The sequence below is a fragment of the Natator depressus genome, chromosome 8 (assembly GCF_965152275.1).
Source record: "Natator depressus isolate rNatDep1 chromosome 8, rNatDep2.hap1, whole genome shotgun sequence".
In the NCBI taxonomy this organism is placed as follows: domain Eukaryota; kingdom Metazoa; phylum Chordata; order Testudines; family Cheloniidae; genus Natator; species Natator depressus.
The window spans coordinates 36,239,342-36,266,779 of record NC_134241.1 but is presented as its reverse complement, the minus strand read 5'-3'; the positions used below and the strand labels follow the sequence as shown (position 1 = coordinate 36,266,779).

The 27,438-nt window shown below is 49.7% G+C and overlaps 1 protein-coding gene across 1 annotated transcript; it reads left to right on the top strand.

The window, feature by feature from the left end:
- Positions 1-8,830: 8,830 nt before the first annotated feature.
- Positions 8,831-22,902, top strand: HBEGF (heparin binding EGF like growth factor). The gene is made up of 6 exons (XM_074962137.1): positions 8,831-9,095; positions 9,618-9,791; positions 14,676-14,853; positions 19,355-19,510; positions 20,129-20,222; positions 21,642-22,902. Exons 1-5 carry the CDS (start codon positions 9,053-9,055, stop codon positions 20,199-20,201), a joined length of 624 nt encoding a protein of 207 aa, XP_074818238.1. The 5' UTR covers positions 8,831-9,052; the 3' UTR covers positions 20,202-20,222; positions 21,642-22,902.
- Positions 22,903-27,438: the final 4,536 nt, after the last annotated feature.

Genomic DNA, 27,438 nt, shown 5'->3' with positions numbered 1-27,438 from the left:
GAAGGAGCCCTGCCTCATTCTAAATGACTTGTAAAAGTGTGTATGAGGATAAGTATAAATATTAAACAGCTGCTTTGTTCACTGTGCTCAGTCCACTCTGTGCACTGAATGAGGCAGGGGGCCTGTGTAGAAGTACTATGGCATCAGGGAATTAATGATGGCATTGTAACACATACACACAAGGAGGTAGAGATCAAGGGAGGCCAGCTGCCAGACTGGCTGGATCTTTAACTTGCTGCCTTTACAATTTACTTAAGTGCATGTGACAGCACATTGTGTATGCTCAGTTCCACAGGTTTCTTTGCAGGATCTGTTAGTTAGTCAGTTTCCCCGGTTGTTTGTGTAGGGTCTTTCACAAAGTAACCTGAGGGAAACAGTTCAAAATACAGAAAAAACGCATGTGCAAAAGCACAGTAATTGTCATAGGGTTTCAGGGAACCCATTTTTATCACTCTGAAACACCCGGTTAGCAGGTGTGGATCCAGTTCTGAGCCAGCCTCAGAAAGCCATCTGCAGCACATAACAGCTTTATTGAACCTGCTCTTTCCATATACATCTGTGTACAGAAATGGCTCTTTGATACAGCACTTCTGTAACAGATCCTGCTGGGAAAGGGTTAAGGGGAGACAGACGGAGGGGGAGTGGCTGTGAAGGAGAGGGTCTAGTGTTGGGGATGAGAAGTCCTGAGTCAGGAGGCTAGAGCTGGAGCAGCTATCATGGCTTGTTAAGGTCTGTGCTAAGAAACCCAAAGCCCAGGAAGGGGGTGAGTTTTGTACTGGGTGGAGTTTGCTTCAGAGCCAGCTGGGGAGGTGCCTGCTCTGACGAGGCCTCAGGAGCTGGAGGGGGCTGATGGAGCCCATCTGCATGAGAGAGTCGTTCACTTGGTACCTTGTACAGGCCAAGGTCATTGTACACCCCAGGGGCTCCCTACATCCTCCTGCCCCCCCACAAGCTCCCTGTGCACCACCCTCCCATCCCCTCTAATGCAGGGACTTTCTGCAACTCCACCCAATATCCCAGGCCAGAGGGTCTGTGTGTGCCCCATTCTCCCTCCTCCCATACCAGGATTCCTGGATTCCCCCATTCTCCCCCATGCCAGGGTTGTGTGCCCCTATTCCCTCCTCCCCCATTCCTTCCTCCCCCTCATACCAGGTCATCCAATCTCCCCCCCATGACCACCTCCACCCATTCTGGCATACCCTGTCCCCTCCCCTTGCCCCCATGGCAAAGGCTTTGTCTGCTCTCCATTACCTCTGGGCTTTCCCCCATCCCCCTCCTGCCAGGGACTGTGTAAGCCCCTATTCTCCCCATCCCCCAGTACCAATCTGCCCCCACCCCCGTGCACACACCAGCGGGAAATGGATGGGCTCATGAGGTGAGTGATGGAGCAGCAGACAGAGGCTGCAGTCTAACAGGAACCACAGTTCCCGGGGCTTGTTACCCTGGTGACAGCACCAGGCTTTCAGGGAGCATCAGACCTGCTCCAGCCCGGGGCACTGGACGGGGACCCTCCGGGCTATATGGCACCTTTGGCAGGTGGCCACAGTTGCCCAGTGTGAGGAGGCACCCAGAGCTGATTGACCCCGCTCCTTTTGAACAGGCGAGGACATTGCCACTAACGAAGGCGTTCCACGCTGCCACCCCGGGGGCAGTACTGGACACCAGAGGCAAAATCCTGGAAGCAGCTGGGACAAGAGCTCTCTTCCCTGGGCACCTGCCCAGAGGCTGCCTGCCCAGGAAACACAGCGCCTCAGTTCTGCCTCTGGGTTACAGGGAGAACTGATGGGCTTTGCAGCACGAGCCACCCTGAGGTGCTGGGCTCTTTCTGCTCCACCCTCCCGCACTGTGAAAATGCTGGCAGCTGCTCCCTCTCGCCCATCCCCTACCCAAACATTTCTCTCGGCTCCTGAGGGGAGGGGCAGAGAGCACTCTGCTGCCCGGAGTAGCTCCAATTGGCTGTTCTTTCCCAGGAGGCAGGGAAGTGGAAAAAACAGCCAACCAGAGCTTTGGGGCACATCCGGAAATAACTCCTGGTGACTGCCTCCAGCAGAGACCAACACTGAGTTGAGCTGGGAATGATGATGACAGCAGAGATACCAGGGAGGTAAAAGCTGATTACTGGAGTGGGGGCGTGATTTCTGCTCTGGCTTTAAAACTCTCGGTTTGCTGTTGCCCTGTTCTGTTAACTCGAACACCCATGGAACACTTGGGAGGAAAGATGTCTTTGTTAAAGATTCAGCCCCGCCCCCAGATCTCACAGTTCACCTCTGAGCCCACTAATGAGCCCAGCACGAACACCAGAGAAGATAAGACTTACCATTCCTGATATTTCTAAGATTTAAAAAAAAAAAAAAAAGAACCACCAACTTTAAACATTAGTGGACTTCCTTATACTTTATAAAGAAGGAGAATATGGCACCATCTCAGTTATTTTATCCTTGACCTGCCTGGTGTGTGACCCACAGAGACTCCATGCCCCAGAATACAATGCTTGCTTTACTCGGTGACCATAGCAAACCAGTGCCTAAACATATATGAGGAGTGGAGCCACTAGTTCTCACACAGAGACCAGGATTTTCATAGGTTCTGGGGAGCAGAGCAGGCAAAACGCTCCCAGCCAATCGAATGGCCAGCTTCCCATGTGCCTTAACTCTCTCCCTCACTATGTCATGTACTAGGTAAGGCAGCCCAAACACGCCTCCCACACAGCCCCACCTGTCAAATATGTCACACGTTCCACTGGGATGTCAGTGGAACATGGCAGCAAACTGCTGGGGAAAAGGATCTTCTGCAGAAGCATTTACATAACATGGGAAATAAACAGTGCAGCCTCTTCTGGGCAACCCCTGTTGAACGGGAAGCCAATGCGGAGCTGTGAGAATTGGAGTGTTATGATAAAATCATTTTGTCTGTGCAATAACTCCTGGCTGCCAAAGTCTGTAAGCACTGATGAGGGTTGGAGGAACCGGAAGGAACAGCCCTCAACAAACAAACAATTACAACGGTCATGTCTGAGCAAGAAACTGGGTGTGAACAGGAGTTGCCAAATCCGGCTGTATGCCTTAGAGACAACAACAGCAACCAAGGGGTTTGTAGTCACACTGTTAATGGACCTCTCTGCACCGAAACTGACACCTAGATTTTGGGGCCTGGGAATTCCACTCAGCAGGAAGAACAATCCGAGGGGGCCAGCGATGACTCAGAACAATGCAAAGCCACTCTGCTTTCCCAGTGCTTAGCCTCAGCAGTGTTTAATAACAAGTCACCGAGGATGGGATCTAGGCCAAATACAGGTTGAGCCAGAGTACCAGCATCCATGGCAGTGCCAGACAGAGCTAGGGGTCATCCACAGAAACACAGTGAACCTGAATGTGTGTGTGTGGCAGAGTGGAACCAGTGAAAAGGGGGGGCCTGGGAAGGAAAGGAGCCAGCTGGACTCAGGCTGATAAACATGAGGCATTGGTGATGATGTGGATAGCCCTGTGCAAGACCCTGAGGCAGGGGAAGACCCAGGGCCCAGGGAAGAACTCTCTGCTGCAGGAGCACCACAGAGCCAACATATGGGGCTCTATGCTGTGCCTCCTTGCGGGCCCCAGTGTACAGGGTGTGGCTGAAGGTGTAAGGGGATGTACCTGTAGCATTCAGTGCTTTAGGGATTCTGCAGCCAGTTCCTGATAGGCTGCCCTAAATTAGAACAACCTCTGGGGCTAGTTGGGCCTCCACAGCAGCTCCAATTCTGGGCAGTGCACAGATGGTGTAAAACCAGCTTTGCCCTGCACCCAGGCCATGCTTTCTGACTGTGCCTCTTGGGAGGCTCGGCAAAAAATCTGCCTCTCTGAGTTTATGAACATTACTTTTAAAATGACAAGACAAACACATATGTTAAAATGTTCAGGGGAAGATAGGAACGGCCAGTCTGGATCAGATTCATGGTCCAGCTAGTCTGTAGCCTGTCTCTGGCAATGGCTGGCGTGAGATGCCTCAGCAGAAGGTGAAAGCACCTAGCAGATGTGCAATGATCTGACCCCCAGATTAGGTTTCATAATCAGCGATTGTCTGAAGCACGAGGTTTTATCTTCCATGCAATGCTCTTCTCTTAGCATTCACTGGTGTAACTCTGGGTAGTCTTAAGAACGAGGAGTACTTGTGGCACCTTAGAGACTAACAAATTTATTTGAGCATAAGCTTTCATGGGCTAAAGCCCACTTCATCAGATGCATGCAGTGGAAAATACAGTAGGAAGATATATATATATATATACAGAGAACATGAAGAAATGGAGGTTGCCATACCAACTCTAATGAGATTAATCGATTAAGGTGGGCTATTATCAGGAGGAGAAAAAAAACTTTTGTAGTGATAATCAGGATGGCCCATTTCAAACAGTTGACAAGAAGGTGTGAGTAACAGTAGGGGGAAAATTAGCATGGGGAAATAGTTTTTAGTTTGTGTAATGACTCATCCACTCCCAGTCTTTATTCAAGTCTAATTTAATGGTGTCCAGTTTGCAAATTAATTCCAGTTCTGCAGTTTCTCGTTGGAGTCTGTTTTTGAAGCTTTTTTGTTGAATAATTGCGACTTTTAGGTCTGTAATTGCGTGTCCAGGGAGGTTGAAGTGTTCTCCGACTGGTTTTTGAATGTTATAATTCTTGATGTCTAATTTGTGTCCATTTATTCTTTTGCGTAGAGACTGTCTGGTTCAGCCAATGTTATCCATAGACACATCCAATCCCTCTTTCAATCTTGCTAGGTTCTTGGCCTCTTTGTTTTGTCATCACCCTCTGGCTTTGAGTTCTATGTTCTGATTATGCACCAAATGAGAGTGTGTCTCCTTTTATCAGCTTCAAATTCGCTACCTTGTAGCTTTTTTAAATGTCCCTTTGAGATGGGGGAACAAAAGCTCCTCATCTACCTTTTCTAGACCATTCAGTATTTTATATACTTTTATCACAACCTCTCTTATTTGAATCCCCTCTAAGGTAACAATCCCAATCTTTTCAAACTCCTCATAGAAGAGTTTTTCCAGTCCTCTAATCATACTCATTGCTATTTTCTGAACCCCTCTAATTCTGCAACGTCTTTTTGAGCTGGGGTGATCAGAACTGAACACAGTATCTAGATGAGGCTGCACCATTGATTTACATAAAGACATAATATTTTCCATCGTTCTCCATCCCATTCTTTCTGCAACCTAATGTCTTTGTTTTTTGGACTGAAGCTGCCCAGTGAACAGAGAGGTCTCACTGAGCTGTCTACAATGGTACCCAGGTCCCGTTGCTGAAGCAGCTACCCATAAAGCCTGTGCATATGCAGAATTAGACATCCTTCTGCTCTATTGGAGGAAGTATTATGATTATCAACAAAATGACTCTGAATCGCCATTAACAATATTTTGTACTTCTCTAGCATCTTTTCATGCAAAGATCTTAGAGTACTTTACTGGGACTAACAATTTAAGCCTCATAACAGTCTTTTGAGAAAGCTAAGGGATTGATTTAATTAATGCATTAATTTACTTTCCCCACCACTGAAATGCAGCTCCCTCTTGGGTAGAGCACTGCAGCTGTCTAACAGCACACAGAAATAATACGCAACAGGAAATGAAGAACACGGAGATCCTGATGTTCCATTGCCCTGCCCCTTATGGAGTCATTTGCATTGGTGGAAAGCGAGGGCAAAGAGGGTACAAAATCCACTCTGATTTGATAGCTCTTTGCACCAATATAATGACTGCACCTAGCCCAGGGCAGTGGATAGTCAGGCTCAGCATTAACTGAAACTTCAGGGAGAATTTTAGGTCAGCAGAATGTCTCAATAACTGAGCTGGAATTTGGTCAGCCTGGCGGAGTTAATGCCACTGCTCTCCAGAAAGGAGCGAAGGCATCTGTTTATGTTCTTATACTATGCCCATTACCTGAGCATCTGAGCACCGTCCTAGATGCTAAGTGCCAGAGTAGGGTAGTAATTTTTGCGATCACCAGATCAGCACATGGTGCTATGGGCATTCCCCTCCTTGGCTGGGTCTAAACCTCTTCTTAGAGGACACCCTAGATTTAGTGCCTCTTGGTGTGTCTCAGATAACAATCTAGCTACCTCTGGTAGCTGTCTGGGAGACTCAGCCCTGAGTCAGAGCTCAGATCCAGTGGCACTGTCCTTCCCTCATCCTCCAACCCGCAGCATGCAAATGCTATCCTAGCCACACCCATGGCACTGGCACTGACTGGAGCTGGGCCCACTCGGCCTCGTGAAGCATGGATCTCTGGCACTAGCTCCAAAGAGCAGGTGAGGAATGTGGAGAAAAGCACCCGGAATGTGGAGAAAAGCACCCAGCAGGGTGGACCCTGAGCTCTTCTGTAACTTCCCCCAGTCCCTGAGAAGACAACAGTGTGGGAGGCCCTGCTCCTCACAGGAAGTGCAAACCCCAAGGGAAAGAGGGAGCAGCTGGGTACCCCACACTGGGGAGGAAAGGTGGAAGGAGTGGCTGCCATCAGCACACATAAGAAAGGCCATACTGGGTCAGACCAATGGTCCATCTAGCCCAGTATCCTGTCTTCTGATACTGGCCAATGTCCAGTCCCAGCAGTCAGAGGTTTAGTGGCACCCAAAGCATTGGGTGGCATCAGTGACCATCTTGGCTAATAGCCATTGATGGATATATTCCCCATGAACTTATCCAATTCGTTTCTGAACCCAGTTTTACTTTTGGCCTTCACAACATCCCCTGGCAACAAGTTCCACAGATTGACTGTATCAAGGGATAGCCGTGTTAGTCTGTATCCACAAAAACAACAAGGATTCCGGTGGCACTTTAAAGACTAACAGATTGACTGTGCATTGTGTGAAGTATTTCCTTGTGTTTGTTTTAATCCTACCGCCTATTAATTTCATTGGGTGCCCCCTGGTTCTTGTGTTATGTGAAGGAGTAAATGACACTTCCTTATTCACTTTCTCCAACCAGTCATAATTTTATAGACCTCTATCATATCCCCTCTAGTAATCTCTTTTCTAGGCTGAATAGTGCCAGTCTTTTTAATCTCTCCTCATATGGAAGCTGTTTCATACTCGAATCACTTTTGTTGCCCTTCTCTGTATCTTTTCCAGTTCCAATATATTTTTTGGAAATGGGGCAACCAGAACTGCATGCAGTATTCAAGGTGTGGGTGTACTATGGATTTATAGAGTGCTTTTATGCTATTTTCTGTCTTATTATCTATCCCTTTCCTAATGGTTCCTAACATTCGATTAGCTTTTTAGACAGCTGCTACACATTGAGCGGATGTTTTCAGAGAACTATCCACAATGACTCCAAGATCTCTTTTTTGAGTGGTAACAGCTAATTTAGATCCCATCATTTTGTATGTATAGTTGGGATTATGTTGGGATTATGTTTCCCCATGTGCATTACTTTGATCAACACTATTTCATCTGCCATTTTGTTGCCCTGTCACCCAGTTTTGTGAGATTCCCTTTTAGCTCCTTGTATGTATAGTTGGGATTATGTTGGGATTATGTTTCCCCATGTGCATTACTTTGATCAACACTATTTCATCTGCCATTTTGTTGCCCTGTCACCCAGTTTTGTGAGATTCCCTTTTAGCTCCTTGCACTCTGCTTTGTACCTAACTATCCTCCGTAATTTTGTATTGTCTGAAAATTTTGCCACCTCATTGTTTACCCTTTTTTCAGAATCATGTATGACTAAGCTGAACAGCACCAGTCCCCGTATAGATCACTGGTGGACACCACTATTTACTTCTCTCCCATTATGAAAACTGACGATTTATTCCAAACCTTTGTTTCCTGACGTTTAACGAGTTACTGATCCATGAGAAGACCGTCCCTCTTATCCCATGAATGCTTACTCTGCTTAAGAGCCTATTATGGGGAATCTTGTCAAAGGCTATCTGAAAGTCCATGTACACTATATCCATTGGCTCATCCTTGTCCACATGTTTGTTGGGCCACTCAAAAAATTCTAATAGCTTGGTGAGGCATGATTTCCCTTTACAAAAACTGAGTCGACTCTTCCCCAATGTAGAGTGTTCATCTATGTGTCTGATAATTCTGTTCTTTACTATAGTTTCAACCAATTTGCCTGGTACTGAAGTTAGGTTTACCAGCCTGTAATTGCTAGGATTGCTTCTGATGCCTTTTTAAAAATTTGGTGTCACATTAGATATCCTCCAGTCATCTGGTACATTACCACAGTTAGTATTTCAGCAATTTTATATTTGAGTTCTTTCAGAATAGCAGCTGGTCCTGTTAACCAATCGCTATTCATCAATTTGTTCCAAACTCTCCTCTATTGACACCTCAGTCTGGGACCATTCCTCAGATTTGTCACCAAAAAAGAATGGCTCAGGTGTGAGAAGCTCCCTCACATCCTCTGCAGTGAAGACCCATGCAAAGAATTAATTTAGTTTCTCTGCAATTACATTTTGTTGAGTGTTCCTTTAGCACCCAGATCTCCAGTGGCCCCACTGATTGTTTGGCAGGCTTCTTGCTTCTACCGCACTTAAAAAGTTTTTTTTTTTGGGTGAGTTTTTGAGTCTTTTACTAGTTGCGCTTCAAATTCTTTTTTGGCCTGCCTAATTAAACTTTTACAGTTGACTTGCAGATTGCCCCACCCCCAAGAAACCTGGCGGTCTCACCCCCCAAAGTAAGGGGACCTGAGTCACCCAGCACCAACTTGACAGAGGGAATCCCCCTCCCACTCAGTCCCCAAAGCACTCACGCCATCCCCCGCCCTCAGCGGGCGTGGCGTACACAACAGCATGGCCCCACCCTCTACCCCTGGTGCTGGGACAGACTGGGGCTGGAGAGAGAGAGGGCTCCTGCTGCGAGCTGGGCACATGTGAGCCGGGACGGTCGGGCAGAGCAAGCCGTCTGGCAGGACCGAGGGAGCCCAGCGGTGTCTAACGCGAGGCGGCGCAGCGAGGCGGGTGCCGTGGGAGGTAGCGGGGCGATCGCAGAGCCGAGCCCAGAGCGCCGCGGGCACGGCCAGCGGGTGGGAGCAGCCAGTGGGGGAGCCACGCGCCGGGCAGGGAGAGACATGAAGCGGCTGCTCGTGGCTGTCAGCGTCCTTCTGGCTGCAGGTGAGGAGCGGGGAGAGCTGCGCCCGGCGCCGTCCGGCAGGGGAGCGCGAGCGGCGGCTGCGGGCAAAGTTTGTTCCTTGCCCGGGCCCCTCCCCCGAATGGCCCGTGCGCTGGCGCCGCGGCCGAGCCCGCCGGGCAGCCCGGACCCCCCTGTCCACGCGCCCAGTGTCCAGGTGCTGGAGGCCGCGCTTGCATAACGGGCCGGGGCCGGGCTCCCTCTGGCGGGGGAGCCCCTCGCCTTGGCCTCCCTCCAGGAGCCCGTCCCGAGCGCTCCGCTCCCGCCAGCTGGGCACCGCTGTGCAGTTCCCAGCCCCCGGCCTGGCGCTGCGGCCGGTGCCCTGCCGGGGTGCGGACGCTGTCGCGGGCTTGGCACCTTCAGTCACCCGGGGGGCGGCCCGCCCAGGGCTGTGACTGTAAATACAGTACCCAGTCCCGGGGCTGCCTATGGCGAGCGCCTGGCAGCTGCGGTGCGGTGCGGTGTCCGGCGCTGTCCTCTCAGGAACGCCACTCTCTGTCCCGCAGGGTGTTCAGCGGCGGCGCCCGGAGCCGGGCTGGAAGTGCTGCGGGGCCCGGGCTTCCACGAGGCGAGCGGCGGCCGGTCCGTCGCGCGGCTGCTCGGGAGCGGGCTAGAGGAGGAGCGCGATCTGGACGGCGGCGGGTTCTCGTCGGGGGATTATTTCCTGGAGCTCCCGAGAGGTGCGTGTGTGCGGGGCTCGCCGGCCGCGGGCAGCGCCAGGTGGCCTCCCCTGCGGCGGTGGGAAGCGGGGGCAGGCAGCCCGCGGGTCCCGATCCGGGGCTGCCCAGAGGCTGGGTGCTCGGATCCAAGGTGAGAGGCTGGGAGCCCAGCTCAGGAACAAGCACAGCGGGCTGCTGAAGGGAAATCGATTTAGCTCTGGCAGCGCTGGGATTTCCTGGGTAAGGGAGGAAGTGACCTGGTGCCAGGGGACCTTTTCCCCGCACAAGGGAATGTCACAGGCCGCATCTTCTGTGTGACACCATGGCGAGAGGGGGAAGGAGAGGGAGTGAGTCAAATGCAGCAAAATACATAAGCAGGTGCTTAACTTTAAGCATGTCCCGTTGGCTTCCAAGGAACATGCTTAAAGCTAACCACCTGCTTTGCTGAGCTGGCATGGCATTAAGGGGGTGCTTACATGTTGGCCTGGCTTGGGAGGTTGTTCCTGCGGCTGCTTGTGGGGTGAGGAGCATGGTGTGATTGCCTAGGCCGGGTGGATAGGGAGAAACTTTTGTAGCTAGAGTGGGGTTGACTCTGGGGAGAGTTCCTCTTGGGTGCTGAAAGACAAGGAGTGTCCGTGGGAGAGGCCAGGAGTGGGGTAAGCCCCAGAGCTGAGGGGGCAGTTCTGTTGTTGATTGATGTGTGCAAAGCCCTGACAGCAGGAATCCAACGGGGGAGGGGAAGCCAGGCCAGAATGTTCCCACGGAAATTCCTGCCTTATTTGCTTTGTGTCGGTTCAGTTGTTTTTAGTAGTTCCTTTTCTGTGCTCTTTGCCTTCTCTGTTACCCTGGAGTCCTTAGTGCCCCTGCCGAGACCCAGTGCTGCATTACACTCAAATCCCCAGTGCTGCATCCCCATTACCCCTAGTCCCTGGGGACTCTTCCCAGATCCAGCACTCAGTTCTTTGCCATGTGCAGTCATTGATGGCATGTTTAATGCACAGCCCTCTCCAGAGCAGGAGGAGAGGGAGACTTGGTAGCTAAGGGGTCCTGTAACTGTTCAGTTGTTGAAGTAATGTCCTCTCTTTTGTGGGAAAGTCCTATAGAACGGAATAGATTAATAGATTCCTAGGCCAGAAGGGGCCATTACAATCAGCCACAGGCCTTTTAGGAAAATATCCAGTCTAGATTAGTGAGGGCACTGAGAGGGCTCTGTGGAAATGGCTTTAAAACCCCATGTCATTCAATAGAGAAGGAGATCCGTTCCATGGGTGTTTTGCACCCCTGTGTAGAAATCTATAAAATATATGGGATTCCCTATTCGCTTCTATAGGATGGTTCCCAAAAGCCTACAGAAAGGTTGAGCTCTCTGTATTACATCATCTGGGACGCTCCCCTGTGGATCCATCCAGTTGAGATTGCATGCCATCCCCGTCTGGAGTGGTCACCACCCATGAGTCACACCCCACTGCCCACACACTGCTACTCCTCATACCAACCAGGGGTTAGTCACTGAGCTGCGGGCATCTGAGTCCACCTTCACCCCGCTGTGCCTGTCCATTTATGTTTGGTTTCTCTGATGTTCTTTGGGCGAAGTGCTGGTCCCATTGAATACCGCAGGAGTGGGGGAGTTAGCTTGGTCGTGACCAGGATTTGACACAGGGACAATTTCAGATCTGGAGTTACCAATGTAACTCCACTGATGTCACTCAGATTGCACGCACGCACACCGTCTGCCTGTTACGCTCTGTGGCTTTTCCTCTTTTTTTGTTCCCTCTCCAGGCTGGTTCCTCTCCATCTGCGATGTGTGCCCATCAGCTTTGCAAAACCAGGCTGATCTATTGCACCACAGGGGTGGAGTTTGCGGAGACTCATCCTCTCTCCCTGTCTGTTCTCACCATAAACTTTTCTCCTTTCCTGTCTCTGCCCATCACTAGCTGTCACAGTTCTCCCCACCTCACACCCACACTCCCTGGGCTGCCCTCTCCTCTCCATTTCTCCACATCTCTCTGCTCCTCTTGGGGTGTGCGCATTTCTTCTTTCTGAATGCAAGCAGTGAGCATTTGGAAGGGAGAGAGGTGTCTCGCACTAGTGTGGGTGAGCTGACAGGCCTCCGATGTCTCAGCTCTGAGAAGAGGATCAGTTGGGAGTGGGATATTTGGATGTGACCCTAGTACTTCAGGGAGTGGTAGTCACCAGTTCTCACCTCCCCCACACTCTCTAGGGCAGCATTTCTCATTTGGGGGGGTTGCACCCTTTGGGGGGAGGGTCATGGAGAGCAGTCAGAGTGATTGCAAAGGTGAAATTTTATTAAAGTCTAAAGCAGAGAAGATCTGGCTCCCCCTCACACCCTTGCCCTCTGCGGTAAGTGTTCTCTGTCAGCCTCTCAAAATACACACACAAATGAATCACATAGGTTGATCATTGCCACCCTTGCTTTATAGCAAAGTAAGTGGATTGTGAAAATATTTGATGAGGGTGGCCAGCGTGGATGGGTTGAGACACACTGCTCAAGGTGGTCATCAGTTCTTCTCTGGCCTGGGAGCCCCTTCTTCAAACCCCATCTCTCCTGATGCCTCTAGCTGCTGTGTCAGCCGTACCCAGTGGAAGCGAGATGTCCCTGAGCTATCTCGAGGCACTGATCAGTCTGGAACATGCTCTCTGCATGTAGGGGTCTGTGCCATCATTTTCTGCTCTTGGCTTACCCCACACCCTTCCTACTTCTTGTGCCTGTCAGCCAGCTGCTGGCCAGAGTGGAACGACAGGCCTGTGAGATGGCTTCCCTCAAATGATTCTGTCCTGCACCTGCAGAGTTTCCTTGATCTCTGATCTGCTGACAAGGGGATAGAGGCACAAGGGCCTGGGAGGCAAGCAGGGAGAAGTGAAAGCACCATGGTGCAGTTTTGAGCGTCCTTCCCCTTTCCCTGCGATAGCAACCCTCTGCCCTGTGGGTCACAGCGCCTGCGGCAGGGAGATAAACCAGCAGGGCTCCCATCAGACACACACAGTTCCTGTGAGTTTTGTGGTCTCTGTGGTTCTTCATGAAATGACAACTTGCAAAGCTCCTACAATACCCCAGGTGGCTCCTTCGTCTATTTCTCTGGCCCTAGTGGAGTCTGAACCTGCCAGTACTGCCAGGCCCCCCACACTGTGTGGTACTTGGAGGTCAGTTTCTGCTGCCTACCAAGGGGTGCTGAAGGATTCAGGCCTTACTCCAAGTGAGAGAGGGTATTGGAACCTAGCCCTTAATCATAGAAATGTGGGGCTGGTGGGGACCTCGAGAGGTCATCTAGCCCAACCCTTGTGCTGAGTCAGGACCAAGGAAACCTAGACCATCCTGACCAGTGTTTGCCCAGTCTCTTCTTAAAAATCTCCAGCAATGGGGATTCCACAATGTCTCTTGGTAACCTGTTCCAAAGCGTCACTATCCTTAGAATTAGAAAACTTTTCCTAATATCTAACCTGAATCTCCCTTGCTGCAGATTAAGCCCATTACTACTTGTCCTATCTTCAGTGAACATGGAGAACCATTGATCCCAGTCTTCTTTAGAGCAGCCCTCAACATATCTGAAGACTGTTATCAGGGCCCCCCTTAGTCTTCTTTTCTCAACACTAAACAGGCCCAGTTTCTTTAACCTTTCCTCACGGGTCAGGTTTTCTAAACCTTGTCTCATTTTTGTTGCTCTCCTCTGAACTCTCTCCAATTTGTCCACATCTCTCCTAAAGTGTGTGATGTCCAGAACTGGACACAGTACTCCAGCTGAGGCCTCACCAGTGCTGTGTAGAGGGGGACAGTTCCCTCCCTTTTCTTACATACAACATAGCTGTTAATACACTCCAAAATGATGTTAGTCTTTTTTGCAACTGCATCACACTGTTGACTCATGGTTGCCACATGTCTGATGTTGTCTGGGGCTGTCCCAGTTTCAGTGAGGAATACCACTTCCTCCAGGCCTGGGGGGGGGGGGGGGGGAAGAGACACAGTAGCTTATGACATATCCACTTTCAAGGCTTGAAAGTTGACATCATGTTGCAGTGTGATGTTTGGATGCAGAGTGGTAATGGCACAAGGTGATGATTCCTCAGCTGTGTCACTGACACCACCATAGAGTGAAGAACTCTTACAAGGTTCCCATCCCTTCATTCCTGCTTTTGTTCCTGAGCCAATGAGGCACGCTGTATGCTCCCACTGAAGTCCCTCAGAATTCATGGTGCTCAGCACCTGGCAGGATCAAGCTGTTCACTTGGAGAATGAGAATAGCCTGGTCAGTTTCACTTTAAGTCTGTGGGGAGCATCAGGATGGCCTGGTGTGCTGTAGCTGTCGTCAGAGTAATTTGCAAGCACAGGTTGGGGAGGCATTGTTTGACTTTAAAAATTGTTTCCACTGAAATTCAAAAACGGCAGATTTCATGGGACTGTGTCTGTTTACATCAGCCTGTTTTCAGAAAACCTAAATTTGGGGCCTGAACTGACCTGCCAGTGCCCTGTAATACTGCATGTGTCCTATGTGCAAGCCATCATTGTAACCACGGGAAAATCAGCCTGATTAGGACTATGAATAGTCTCTTACAAAAGACCAGACTGATCAGAGAAATAAAGGGTAGATAAAGACTCAATGCCTAATCTTCTGTGGTCAGTGGAAACCAGTGTATATAATAGTAAGATGTGAGATATGTACTGTGCTGTTTTTCTCTCTGAATCTCCACTAACTTGTTCCTTTCTTTCCTTTAGCATCTTTATGAATCAGAAATGCTCTGATATTTGTTGAAATCTGCAAAAATGGTGAAACCTCTGGCTGGGGGCAGATAGTTTGTCAGTGATGCTAGAGCTGAGGCAGATGCCTGACAAAATGCTGTGCTGGATACAGTTGAGTTGACTTCTGTTCTTCTTTTAAAATTGTCTTCCAGTTGCCTTCTTGTCCAAGCCAGAAGGTCTGGTTACTCCAAAAAAAGAAGGGAACGGGAAGAAAAGGAGGAAGGGCAAAGGCAAGGGGAAGAAGAGAGACCCATGTCTGCGAAAGTACAAGGACTTCTGTATTCATGGAGAATGCAAATACATCAGAGAGCTGAAAGCTCCATCCTGCATGTAAGTTATCAGCATATCTCTGTCCTAGGGAAACCTTAGTCATTGTTCCTTGAATTCTCTAAACCACACACAGGAAGAGTGTAGGAGATATTTTTAGTGCATACTCTTAGAGCCCTGTGCAGATACAAAATTTGGATCCACATCCAATCCGCGGTCCACAAACATGGTGAACAATACATCCGCGGATTTGCAGGGCTCCACATACTCTCACTCTGTGAGGATACTATTGTGTTTTCACATGCTGCTTGAGTTTTTGCATCGCTTTGGCACCCTGTGCTCAACCCTGGACTCCGTTGGGTCTTGGTAAAGACACAGGTCCAGATGTGTGTCCCTCTATTGCACATGTCGGCCTTCCATTAAATTCCCCAGTGGTCTGATACCGGGGATGCCACGTGAATCTCCGTGGGCCCTGAGTGAGCACGGAGTTTAGCCTTCAGGAAGTCAGTACGACACAACTTCCTTTTGTGGCGTGTTTGTCTATTGCAGGACACTTGGTAGCCCTTTCCAGTCACGCTTTCAGAAATGGGCGCTGACTTTAGGAACCCAGACTCACGTGCCTGTAGCCTGTGTTTCAGGAGTGCTGGATCCCCCCAACTCCAGCTCAGCTCAGGTCAGTTGGAGCTGAGATGTTCTGCACCTCTAAAGATCAGGTCCTGGGAGCAGGGAGCTGAACTCTCCTGAAAATCTAACCATAGGCGTCTCAAGCTGGGCACCCAGCAACAAAGGCACCTGAACTCAGTGGCTGCTCTTGAACATGGCTGTTCCTTTTTCCAAGGGCCCATCTAATTAATGTGTCCCATGGCGTATTGTGCAGGTAGCAGCTCTGGTGATGGGTAGGGAGGGGATAGAGGAAGAGTCACGGAGAACGGGGAAGCTGGAAGGATCCACTTAGCCCTGGGAGACTCTGACATTCGCAGAGTGACTGAGTATTCTTCCCACACCAAGAACCTACTCTTGATGTCTTCAAAGGACAAGACCGAAAAATGCTTTCATTCAGCATTAGGCATATGCACCCGCTACTGTCACACAGTGTACCAGTGAGACCCACTAGGCCATGGAATAGTTTCTCAAAGGGAAACAGTGGAAGCTGAAGAAAAAAGCCCTGGAGAACACCTTGTAGGGAAGGTTTTTACAGTGGCTAGCGGGAGCTGGGGCTAGATGTGACTGGATTCTTCCATCTCTGATTTCTAGGATTCTCTTTGTTAAGCTGATGTATTTGTTGTGAGTGCTGCAAGCAAGTTCTCCCTCCGCATTAGAGTTTATGTGCACTTCTGCTTGTCTGGTACTGTCTCACCATGCAGATGGTCTTCTCCAGCACTGAGGTCTCTTTCTGAGGAGCTCCCTTCAAGGCCTTCTTGTCCTAGACCATCTAGTGCAGGGTTCTGCTCTTCTTCTGCAGCAGTTCAGGGCTTGGGGGCTGGAAAGGGAAAGTAAATCTCTTCTTCCACCTCTTCAAATGTGACAGTCCTGTCTGTTGCACCAGTGCAGTAGTGCAAGCAGAAGGATAATATGGTGTTTAGACTATCTCTGTCCCAGCTCCAAGCAGCCAGGGTTGGAGACAACAGCTTTGAGGGCACCATGCATGGCAGCCTGCCAGGAACATGTTGAAGCTGTTCCATTGTGAGCCATTCCTCTGTTTACCCCCGTGTTGGAGCTGCTTCCCTGGGCTGGACTACTGTTAATTAATCATTCTCTGCCTCTCCTGGGTGCTTTCCTCTGAGGAGCTCAAAGTTCTTTCAGACATGAATGGACTCCCTCTGCCATCACCCTCAGGAGGTAGGGAAGTATCAGTCACCCATGCCCACTGCACAGGTCGGGGAAGCTGAAGCTAGTGAGAGTTTGTTGCAATGTTGACACTGGCCTGAACCTTGCAGTTCATTTCTTGTCAGACTGCCCAGAACACTGATCTGGTGGTGCTCTTTAACCTGTCCCCTGAGCTACCGCTGCCTGTCCACCGAACTTGCTGAAGATCGCAGAGCCTTGGCTCGTCGTGTGCAACCTTCTGGCATTGGAAACGTGGGGCAGCGTGGTGTTGCAGAGATCAGTGAGTGCTGCTCTGGGAGCCTCTGAGTGTTTTCTGCCCTGAAGCTGCAGCTGAGGGAATTCCTAGCAGCCTGAGCAGCTGGCTCCTGAAACATGATGCTCGCAGCAGCCGCCAGCAGAGCAGTCTCTGCTGTAAGGGTCCTAAACAGCTCACTATCTGGGCTGCTGCAGAGGTCGATGACACCTCTTGCAGGAGCGCAGCAGGCACCTGAGGGGACGGACTCTCCGGACAGTCAGGCACCTGACTGAACTCCTGATGGATCTGGCTGGGGATGCTCTTTCTTAACCAGTGCTTCCTGTGGGGACAAGGCCTTTGGGGCAGCAATGAAAGGAGGTGTTCGGAGGGCAAGGGCAGGAGCTGGATTAAGGCTCACCCATCCAGACCTCAGCATCTGGAGGCAGACACCACTGTTCAGAAGGCCCCATTCCCATGAGCTAGTTTCCCTAGCCGCACTCTTCTGCCTTAGTTCCCCTTCTCCCTGACTAGAGCAGAGGCTCCAAGGTGGCTCACTGAGGCCACTGCTCTGGCCTTTAACAAGATCTAAAGGAGTCCGAAGTTCTCAGCTGCAGTGGCTGGTATCCAGTAGCCACCCGCTGAGAAAGCTGAGGGATTGTGAGCATTCCAGCCCTGCTCTGCTCAGCCAGCGTCTTCAGCAGATCCAGGGCTGCTGCTTTGAGTTTCATTGCGACCTTTGCCTGCTGTGGTTGTTGGGAGAACATGTCGATGTAGCACACTATGGTGTTAGCTGAGGGCACTGGCAGCACTTTGTTCTGGACAGGGCTTGGGGTTTGCTGGAGACCTTCTGGCCCCTTAGCTCCTGTGGTTCTTTGCCCTTGGTGTAATGTGAGCATTGGAGGCTAAAGATGACATTGACACATGGCATGTGCTGGATTTAATGGCGCTCGATCTAAACATGGGACACTTGATCTGGATGTCTGGCATGTGTCCACATGTTTGACGAGAAGCTCATCCCTCTCTGATTGGGCCTTGGCAAGGGTCTGGGGCTATGGGTGTGTGTGTGTGTATATTAGGCTGTTTACGTGATTCTCCTTTGATTCACTGCAAGGGGTGTTTGGGTAATTAGCCTCCTGGCTCTGATGCAGATTTTATTTCTGTTACATGAATAATTACCTGGGCAGAGGAGAGGTGGGTGGCGCATGTGTCACAAGTGTTCGTTTGCTCCCGTTTGAGAAGTGCATCTGTGGGAAATATCCCCAGAGGAGGCATTCAAACCTCTTTCATCTCCGTTAGCAAGCACGAGGTCAGACCTGTCCTTGGCTTCCTTAAATGGGACTTCCAGGCTCTGAAAATGGGAGCTGAAGAGGTTTGTCCTAGTGCTGAACTCTAAGTCCCTGACGTGCTAATAGAATTCAAGGATCTCTGTGCAGTGGGCGACACTTAGTTGAGCTCATATTTTAATGGCCTCCTCTTAGCCTGTATCTAACGGGAGCTGGGATTTCTCAAGCGTGTCCCAATGACAAAACTCTGACCCTGATGGTCAGGGTGGAGTGATGCCCCTGGTCCCACCCCTTCAGCCTGCCTCCCCACAAATCTCACGCCCTCTCACTCGCTTCTGAGCAGTGGAAGGCATGTGACAGGATCTGGAGGGTTTAGGTGACCTAGGACGGTTCAGGTCAGACAAACAGAACTGGATGGAGCTGGGAGCCCATCATGCACGGGGCAGCTGTTCTGACGCTTTTTTTTTTTTTACATAGCACTGAATGAATTCAGTGTTCTACTCACCTGTGAAATACGGCCAGCTCTGGGGAGGAGCGAGATAGCCAAAGGGATCACAGCACGCTGCACGCCAGCAGGGCACTTTGGAGCAAGGTCCCTGAAAATGTTGTGGGATTGCTAATGTCTCCGCAGAGCCTTGGATTCAAAAGTCTTGTGGGGAAGACCCCCATGTGACAAGCTGCATGGAGCCCAATATATTCATGCTGAAGGCTTGAATCCATCCTGCTGGGGATCCAGGCAGGCTAGAGAGCCCCATCCTGATGCTTGGGCGAGTTCTCACTGTGATTCACTTTGGGAAATGCCAGCCCAGTGCACAGCAGCAATGCCAAAAGGTTGGGCAGGGTGCTGGGCTGTACTGGATGTGGGAAGGACAGCAGAGAGCAATAGGCGATACTGGGACCTGTCAGGGACACTGCCCCGGTCCCTGGGGGGAGATGACTGCCCTGGAGAGGGTGCAGCTAAGGCCAGCAATGGCGATGCCAGGCCTGAAGGATCGAAGCACTGAGCGAAGTTTCGGGGCCTTGGGCTGAGTCTCACCAGTGAGGAGGAGGCCATGCTGTGTCCTGAGAGCTAGGAGGGGGATGGAAATGTTCTGTGACACATGGGTGGAAGGGGCTGGAGAACAGTTCTGATGTTAATTAATGCCCAAGGCAAAACTTTGCTCCTAGAGTTCCCTGTTACTACTGTCTTTTAAACTGTCTTTCCTCTCCCCAAAACTAGATGCCAGCCAGGGTACCATGGTGAGCGGTGCCATGGCCTCACTCTCCCCGTGGAAAACCCCTCCACCAGCTATGACCACACCACGGCATTGGCCGTCGTAGCAGTTGTGCTGTCCTCTCTGTGTCTCGTCATCATTGCTGCGTTGCTCATGCTCAGGTATTGGGGAGTGGGCTGCCACACGCTATTCACAAGACCTGCCCCGCAACTTCGGGGGTGGGAGGGAAGGAGGCTCCCTGTGGTCGCACTGCATGGGATACACCCGCCTGCTCCTAAACCCAGAGCCCTCACCCCAACCTGGGTGAACTGCCCCTGCTGATACCAGTGCTGGTGTTCCCTGGGGATCAAGCCCTCTGTGTATGGGAGCAGGGGTCTCCCTGGCTCAGTGGCTGATGGCATTTATAGCCTGGGACCACCTTGCTGTCCAGTTCTCTGTCCTCCTTGTCTTGAGTGTTTGTTTTTGATGCTCACCATGGGCTGGGTTTGTTCCCAGCTTTGCCCTGGCTTCTGAAGGGAAGATCCAGCAGTGTCAAACCAGCTTGGGGAGAAGTGGGCTGATGGGAAGCAGTTGCTTTCTTTCTCCAGACATCAGAGATGCCCAGCCTCTTGCGTCCCTCCCCAAGGGAGGGACTGAGATGGAAGGTGTGACACTGCATCTTATGGCCAAGATGAGAACAGTGACGGCCCCAGGCGGCTCCTGTTGTGGCGGGTGGGTTCGTGACCCTGACCAGAGCACCAGCGGCATGCTAGTGAATGTCTGTCTGCTTGTGTTTGCAGATGTCACAAAAGAGGAGTTTATGATGTAGAAAATGAAGAGAAAATTAAGTTGGGCATCACCGGAAACCACTGATGGCATCGGGGGACCTGCAAGGTAACCCTCCGGCATGGGCATTGCGGCATGGCAGGGACAGCTTCCATCTGCAAGACTGCACACGGCCCTGCTGGGCCAGGCCCTGTGGGCAGCGACAGGTGCAGCTGGTGGGCATGGATCTTGATGGGTTCTGCAGATGTTCTGTCACACTGGGCCAGTTCTGTTCTCTCGTGCAGTCTGACAATGACTAATGCGTCCTTCTCGGATTGAGACTGGGAGCTCGATAGCCTGTGCCTATTACCTGAGCTCCGATAGGGAACAAACCCCGTTTCTCTGATTCAGCCCCCAGAGGAGCAAATCCGTGACTCTGCAGTGGGTCTCCTGGCCCTGCCACTGGCCTAAAGTGAACGGATCGCTTTGTACCCATCTGTGGCTTCCTGGCTGAGCCCAATTCTGAATCACCCTGCTGGTTTCCAAAGACCAACGATGCCTTGCTCTGCCCAGTCCCTCTCTGGGTGATGCTCCTCTATGCTTCCCCCTTTCCAACCCACTCTGCTGTTCCAATCCCCTGCTCACAGGGTCCTGCTCCCTCTGCTCTGTCTCTCTGACCTCAGAGCCACATAGCTCCCTTGCTCACCCCTCTGGTCATGGCTTCCCCTCTCCGTAATTGAGGGTTGTTTATTCACTTGTTCCCCTCTGTCTCTCTGGGATTCCCTGCCTCTCTCCCTTCTTTAAATCTTGCCTTAAAAAAGCCCTACCTTTTCGCTCCCACGTGTCCTTCCCTTATTACTGCATCATTCTTCCACACTCCCTTCCTCAGCCACTGGTGTAGTGGTATTCTTCCAGTGTTGCACTGGCAATCAGAGGCTGTGTTTCACCCCAGAGGCAGCTGCACTTCAGTGGTGGGCAGGTGCTGGGAAATGCCCCTCCGCTGGTCCAAACGCTGATATCACACATGCTTCCAGGTTTTTAAATTAGGAAAATGTCATGTCTCCCAGATGGGTAAATTAATATGTAGAAGGGTTTACTAATTAGTGGGTGTCGTTCCAGGGGAGGCTTTATCAAAAAGGTAAATATAGGTTGTTGGGTCTGATCCTGGCACAACCCACACAGGAATCAGTGGGAGCTGTTGGTGATCAGTACCTGTGAAGATGAGGCATATTGTTAATACCTACCTGCATCCCTGATTCTGCAAGGTCTGAGAGGCTGCATTGAAGTCATTGGGAGCTCAGAGTACTCCACATCCAAATGGATGGGACACTTACTCTGGCTCTGATTCAGGAAAGCATTCACGCATGTGCCTGAATTCCTTTGACGTAGGCATGTTCCTAAGTTCCATGTATGGGCTTCAGTGTTTTCCTGAATCAATGCATCGGTGCGGGGTGTTCTGTGAGGATCTGCACCCACCGCTAAAGCACGTCGCCTTGCACAAGGCACAAGCCGTGATGTGAAATGACCCAGCCTTGTGTTGTGTTTCAGGATTCAGCAGTGAAGCAATTCTACCTCCACCAAGAAGCCAGACATAGGAACTTAAGACTCTGTTTATTGGACCTATTGAAAAACCAAAGGGAGTAGAAGGGGAGTATCTGTTTTTGGGGGTTGTGTCAGGGAATTGCTTTACTGAAACGCATCTCAATGAGCCAACCTGATCTGCTGGAATGGAAGAAGGTGGCAGGAGAGGTGACTTCCTGCTGGATGGTTTCCAATAAGCAGTGGAATTCCTTGAGGAGTCTCAGCTGAAGGGCTCCTGCTGAGGATGGAAAACTGGACCTTAGCTTTAGAGCTTTGCTAGGGACTGGAGAGTAACTATAACCAAACCTGAATTTGGATCCTTCAAACGCATGCTGAGGAACTAACTGTGAAAGACTTCGATTCTGCGGAGACTGACTGCGGCTTTATTAGATGGAGGCGGGGAGGGAAACTATTTAACGAGATATTTTTCATGTTAAATTATATATTTATTTTAGATATACTGTACATAGTATTTATTTAGGGTCTGATCCTGTACTCTGGAAATCAAGGGGAGCTTTACTATGAGTTCAGACAGCAGGATCGGGCCCTCACTTTTTAAAGTGTAACATAATGGTCTAATAATTAACACTTTGTTACAAATGCTTAGATATTATTTAATGATGACTGGAAAAGGAGTCAGATAATTTTAATATGGTCATTTAATAAGGAACTTTGTGTCCTTACTAACTATTGTCCATGAATATTTCATGTGGCACTATAAGGGGAAAAATATGGACAGCATGAGCCAAACAGCAGATTTCAGCACTTCTGCATGTTCCCTTCTCCCTTCTTGCTGAGAATCAGCAGGTGAAGGGAAACACATGTATGGGGGCAAACTCAGACCAGCTGTTGGTGAGTGCAGTTCCGCTGAATCTGACCTATACTGTCCAAACATTTCTATTATTCGAAACTCGACTGGCGCTTATTCCAACCTCTGTGATTGAAAAAAAGGGGTGGGTTCATTCAAAATTCAAAGCCTAGGCCAAACACCAAAGGTGCAGGAGACAAACATGGGGGAAACTATCTCAAGATACTCTCTACGTTGTCTTCAGGACCCCAAGGAAGTTTTATGGGGCCTCTTCCCTCATGGAGATTCCTGAAGTCCCTGCATTAGAAGAAGTTTGAGTTCTTATGCATGTCAGATTTCAGAGGCTGCTGTGAGCGTCCTCATGTTGTTACATCCTGCGCTTCGAGAACTGGTTCAGACGTTACAATCAAAATAAAAATAACCCAAACTCACTTGTGTCTCCTGTTCATTGAGCCCTATGCTGGGAAGCCTCCTGAAAGCAAGGTGATGTGTAGACGGTAGCAGGGAGTGTCAAAGCAGAGAGAGCTAGCTGTTTTTCCATGGGAAATCTGCTTTTCTCTAGCATTACACAAGGGCTCATTTTTAGACTGGAGTGCCTAAGTCCGCACACTCATTTTCACATTTTGGGGGCTCATCTTGGCACTGAGCAATATTTGTCATTGTTTTCTAGTCCTGGCAAATATAGTGCCAATCTATAAAAGACAACCGGGGAAATTACAGACCAGTCAGCTTAACGTCAGTACCTTAAAGATAATGGAGCAAATAATTAAGCAATCAATTTGCAAACACTTAGGCCTGGTCTACACTGTGGGGCGGAGGAGAGAATTGATCTAAGTTATGCAACTTCAGCTATGTGAATAACGTAGCTGAAGTCGACGTACTTAGATCTACTCACCGCAGTGTCTTCACTGTGGTGAGTCGACTGCTGACGCTCCACAGTCGACTCTGCCAGCGCCTCTCGCTCCGGTGGAGTACAGGAGTAGACAGGAGAGCGCTCGGGGGTCAATTTATCGCGTCTAGACTAGATGCGATAAATTGACCTCCCGCTGGATTGATCACTGCCCGCCGATCTGGTGGGTAGTATAGACATTCCCTTAGATGATAATAAGGTGATAAGTAACAATCAGCATGGATTTTTCAAGAACAAATCATGTCAAACCAACTTAATAGCTTTCTTTGACAGGGTAACAAGCCTTGTGGATAGAGGGAAGAGGTAGATGTGGTATAGCTTGATTTTAGTAAGGCTTTTGATACTGTCTCGCATGACCTCATAAACAAACTAGGGAAATCCAACCTACATGGACCTACTATAAGGTGGGTGCATAACTACTCTCTGGGGACAGTTTTCCAACCCATTTTCAGTGGTTCACAGTCAAGCTGTAAGGGCATATCAAGTGGGATACTGCAGAGATCAGTTCTGGGTCCAGTTCTGTTCAATATCTTCATCAATGATTTAGATAATGGCATGCAGAGTACACTTAAAGTTTATAGATGCAACCAAGCTGGGAGGAGTTGCAAGTGCTTTGGAGGATAGGATTAAAATTCAAAATGATATGGACAAACTGGAGAAATGGTCTGAAGTAAATAGGATGAAATTCAATAAGGACAAATGCAAAGTACTCCACTTAAGAAGGAGCAAGGAATGGCGCACACACACAAAATTGGAAATTACTGACTAGGAAGGAGTACTGTAGAAAGGGATCTGGGGGTCTTAGTGGATAACAAGCTAAATATGAGTCAACAGTGTAACACTTGCAAAAAAAAGCAAACAATCTGGAATGTATTAGAAGGAGTGTTGTAAGCAAGACAGGAGAAGTATGTCTTCCACTCTACTCTGTGCTGTTTAGGTCCCAACTGGACTATTGTGTCCAGTTCTGGGCGCCACATTTCTGGAAAGATTTGGAGAAAGTCCAGAGAAGAGCAACAAAAATGATTAACGGTCCCCAGGAGGGAAGATTGAAAAAATTGGGTTTGTTTAGTCTGGAGAAGAGAAGACTGAGTGGGGACATAACTGTGTCAAGTACATAAAAGGTTGTTACAAGAAGGAGGAAGAAAAATTGTTCTTCTTAACCTCTGAGGATAGGACAAGAAGCAATGGGGTTAAATTGCAGCAAGGGCAGTTTAGACTGGACATTAGGAGAAACTTCCTAACTGTCAGGGTGGTTAACCCTGGAACAAATTGCCTATAGAGGTTGTGGAATCTCCGTCATTGGAGATTTTTAAGAGCAGGTTAGACAAACCCCTGTCAGAGACATAGGTGCCGACTTCTGCCGGTGCTGGTGGGTACTCAACCCCCTCCCCCCGCCCGGACTCCACCCCTGCCCCACCCCCTTCCGCCTTTGCCCTGCTCCCATGCCAACCCCTTCCCCAGAGTCCCTGCCCCAGCCCCGCCTCCTCCCCTGAGCACACCACGTTCCCGCTCCTCCCCCCTCCCTACCAGAGCTTGTTGCACTGCGAAACAGCTGTTTTGCAGCAGCAAGTGCTGGAAGGAGAAGTGGGGATGCGGCGCGCTCTGGGGAGGAGGCTGAGGCAGAGGTGAGGTGAGCTGGGGTGGGAGGGCGGGGAGCTTGGCTGCTGGTGGGTGCAAAGCACCCACGAATTTTTCCCTGTGGTTGCTCCAGCCCTGGAGGACCCACAGAGTCGGCGCCTATGGTCAGAGATGGTATACATAATCCTTAGCCCTGCCATGTGAGCAGGGGACTGGATGAGATGACCTCGAGGACCCTGGAGCACTCTCGAGGTCCCTTCCAGTCCTATGATTCTAAGATTTTCTAGTCCTTTAAAGCATTTGTACTGATCATGCCAAAGTCTAGCTCTGGCAGAGCATGAAGTATCAGTCCTTAAAATCACATGCTGATTGCCATCTAGCTTTTTCTGCTTTTTCTTCTTCTGCTTCGTTTAAGATGAAATCCTTGCAGCTGATCTCTTATTAAATGCTAATGTGTTTATGCCATTTATAAACTTGGCAGGGTATGAAGCAATAATTGCAATTTCTAGTGGTTCTCAAGATCCACTGAAATCATGTCACAAGCAAAGTGGAGGGAAAAGGGTAAAACCGTACTAAAAGGTGACATAATGTGAAGGCCCAACAACTTACAACTTGCCAGGTGAAGAAATAAAAGCCCTATACCATTGGAAAGCCATGGATCCCAAATTTTCTGGGTGTGCCTTTCTAATGATGTTTCATGTGAAATCCGGATCTTAGATACTAATGACATTCCTTAGTTTAACAGGGCATTTTGGTGCTGGTTGTGAAGTCCCAGACTTTGGACCAATATCGTGTTTATTCCCTCCTTAGATGAGTAACACATTCAAGTGCTTATGCAGTGATTTGAGGACCCCCATGTAGCACCAAAGCTTCGTACTCTACATCTGAAAATGAGGCTAGCAGAGCGGTCTCACTTTGACTGAAAGAGGAGAATAGCATATTAGAAGTAACTTGTTAAATTCTGTTGGAAGCCTGCCACTTACAAGTTCTCCTACTGCCTTCCCCAGGACTCAGAATTACTCCAAATATCTCCTTGAAGGAAGAACATTTGGGTTCCCCTTTGGGTAATGCCTGGAGTTTGAAGGCTGCTCTCCAGTTCTTTCATTCTCATTGTCTTCTCTTGTTCTGGCTGACATTCCTGTATTACTGAAGTTATGATCCCTCCAACACTCCACTCCTGCCTCTCCTCCTTTCCACTGTGTTAGCCAACTCTCTGCTTACATCCACTGCAGTGGCTCAGAGCACCAGACCTGAGGGTCATCCCTAGGATTTCCTATCTGACCATGTTTAGCCATCTCCTTTTCACTTTTCCTCCTCCATGCCTTTGCATCCCCAAGAACAGTGTGTTTAGCAGGCTGGGAAGCCACTTGGGTAGCCAAGAGGATGTCTTTCTTTCTATAGACAGCTGGAATGTTAATGTTTGCTGTTGGTGAGAAATAATGAATGGCTCCAAGGATTAGTATCAGGCTATGGGGCCTTTCTCTACAGAGGACAAACCCAGCCCAGGTTAATGGCAGCCAGAAGCAATTGTTGACTGGATCCCATGCAAGGTGAAGGTGGTGGTCACAGAAACTCCCTGTGCTACTGCCAGTCTGAGCAGGGAAGTGACTGGGGCTGGGGAATGAACGTACCACTCTGTCAGTTCTAGAGTGAGGGCTGAGCCGTGTCCACAATGGAGCAGAAGATGGAAAGCTTGCCTGGCTTTACCTGTCCGGGGCATAGCTCCACTCCCTAAAGCTGTTGAGATAGCATCTATCACCAGAGGTAGTCACTGAGGGTTTGAGAACAATGGGGAACTGCTGAATCGAGTCTGTGCATTCTCTCTTCCTTCTACCATGAGTGGACTTGGAGGGAGGATTTGGGTGGGGTGGAGAGTCGTGAGCCTAAGAGCTGCTCACAGATCAGGCAGGCAGCCGTAGTCCTGGGCCTGGCCACAGGACACCCCAAAAATTGTTATTTAACATGGAAAACAGAGGCATTATGTGGTGGGGGGAGCCTTTCAGATATTCAGCAGCTAACAGAAGGGTGTTTGTGGGCATAGGATGCAGATGGTTAACAGGGGCACAGTCACCATTTCCTCAGCACCTGAGTTTACTAGCTGCTGTCCATATCTGTCTCGTTCTTCTATTTATTTATGAGGAGAGCAGTGCAGGGCAACTGCACCTGTATTTCCCCCCACTCTAGGCTCTTGGTTCCTCACCGGTCACCTCTCTTGGGTGGTGACCCCCGTCTCTCACCCTCCTGACTGGGTATTTCCAGGATGAACAGTTCCCTGCCTTCACTATGTTTTTCCCAACAAAAGACAATCTGCTGAAGCAGGCCTGCTTTGTGTTTCTTCTCAGACACGGTACATAGTGTAATTGCCCCAAATATATGTTACCACACAGTTCTTCCTAAGCACCCATATTTTGTTTTTAAGGTAAAAGCAATACAGAAAAAATATTTTTAAAATAATAAAAGAATCTACA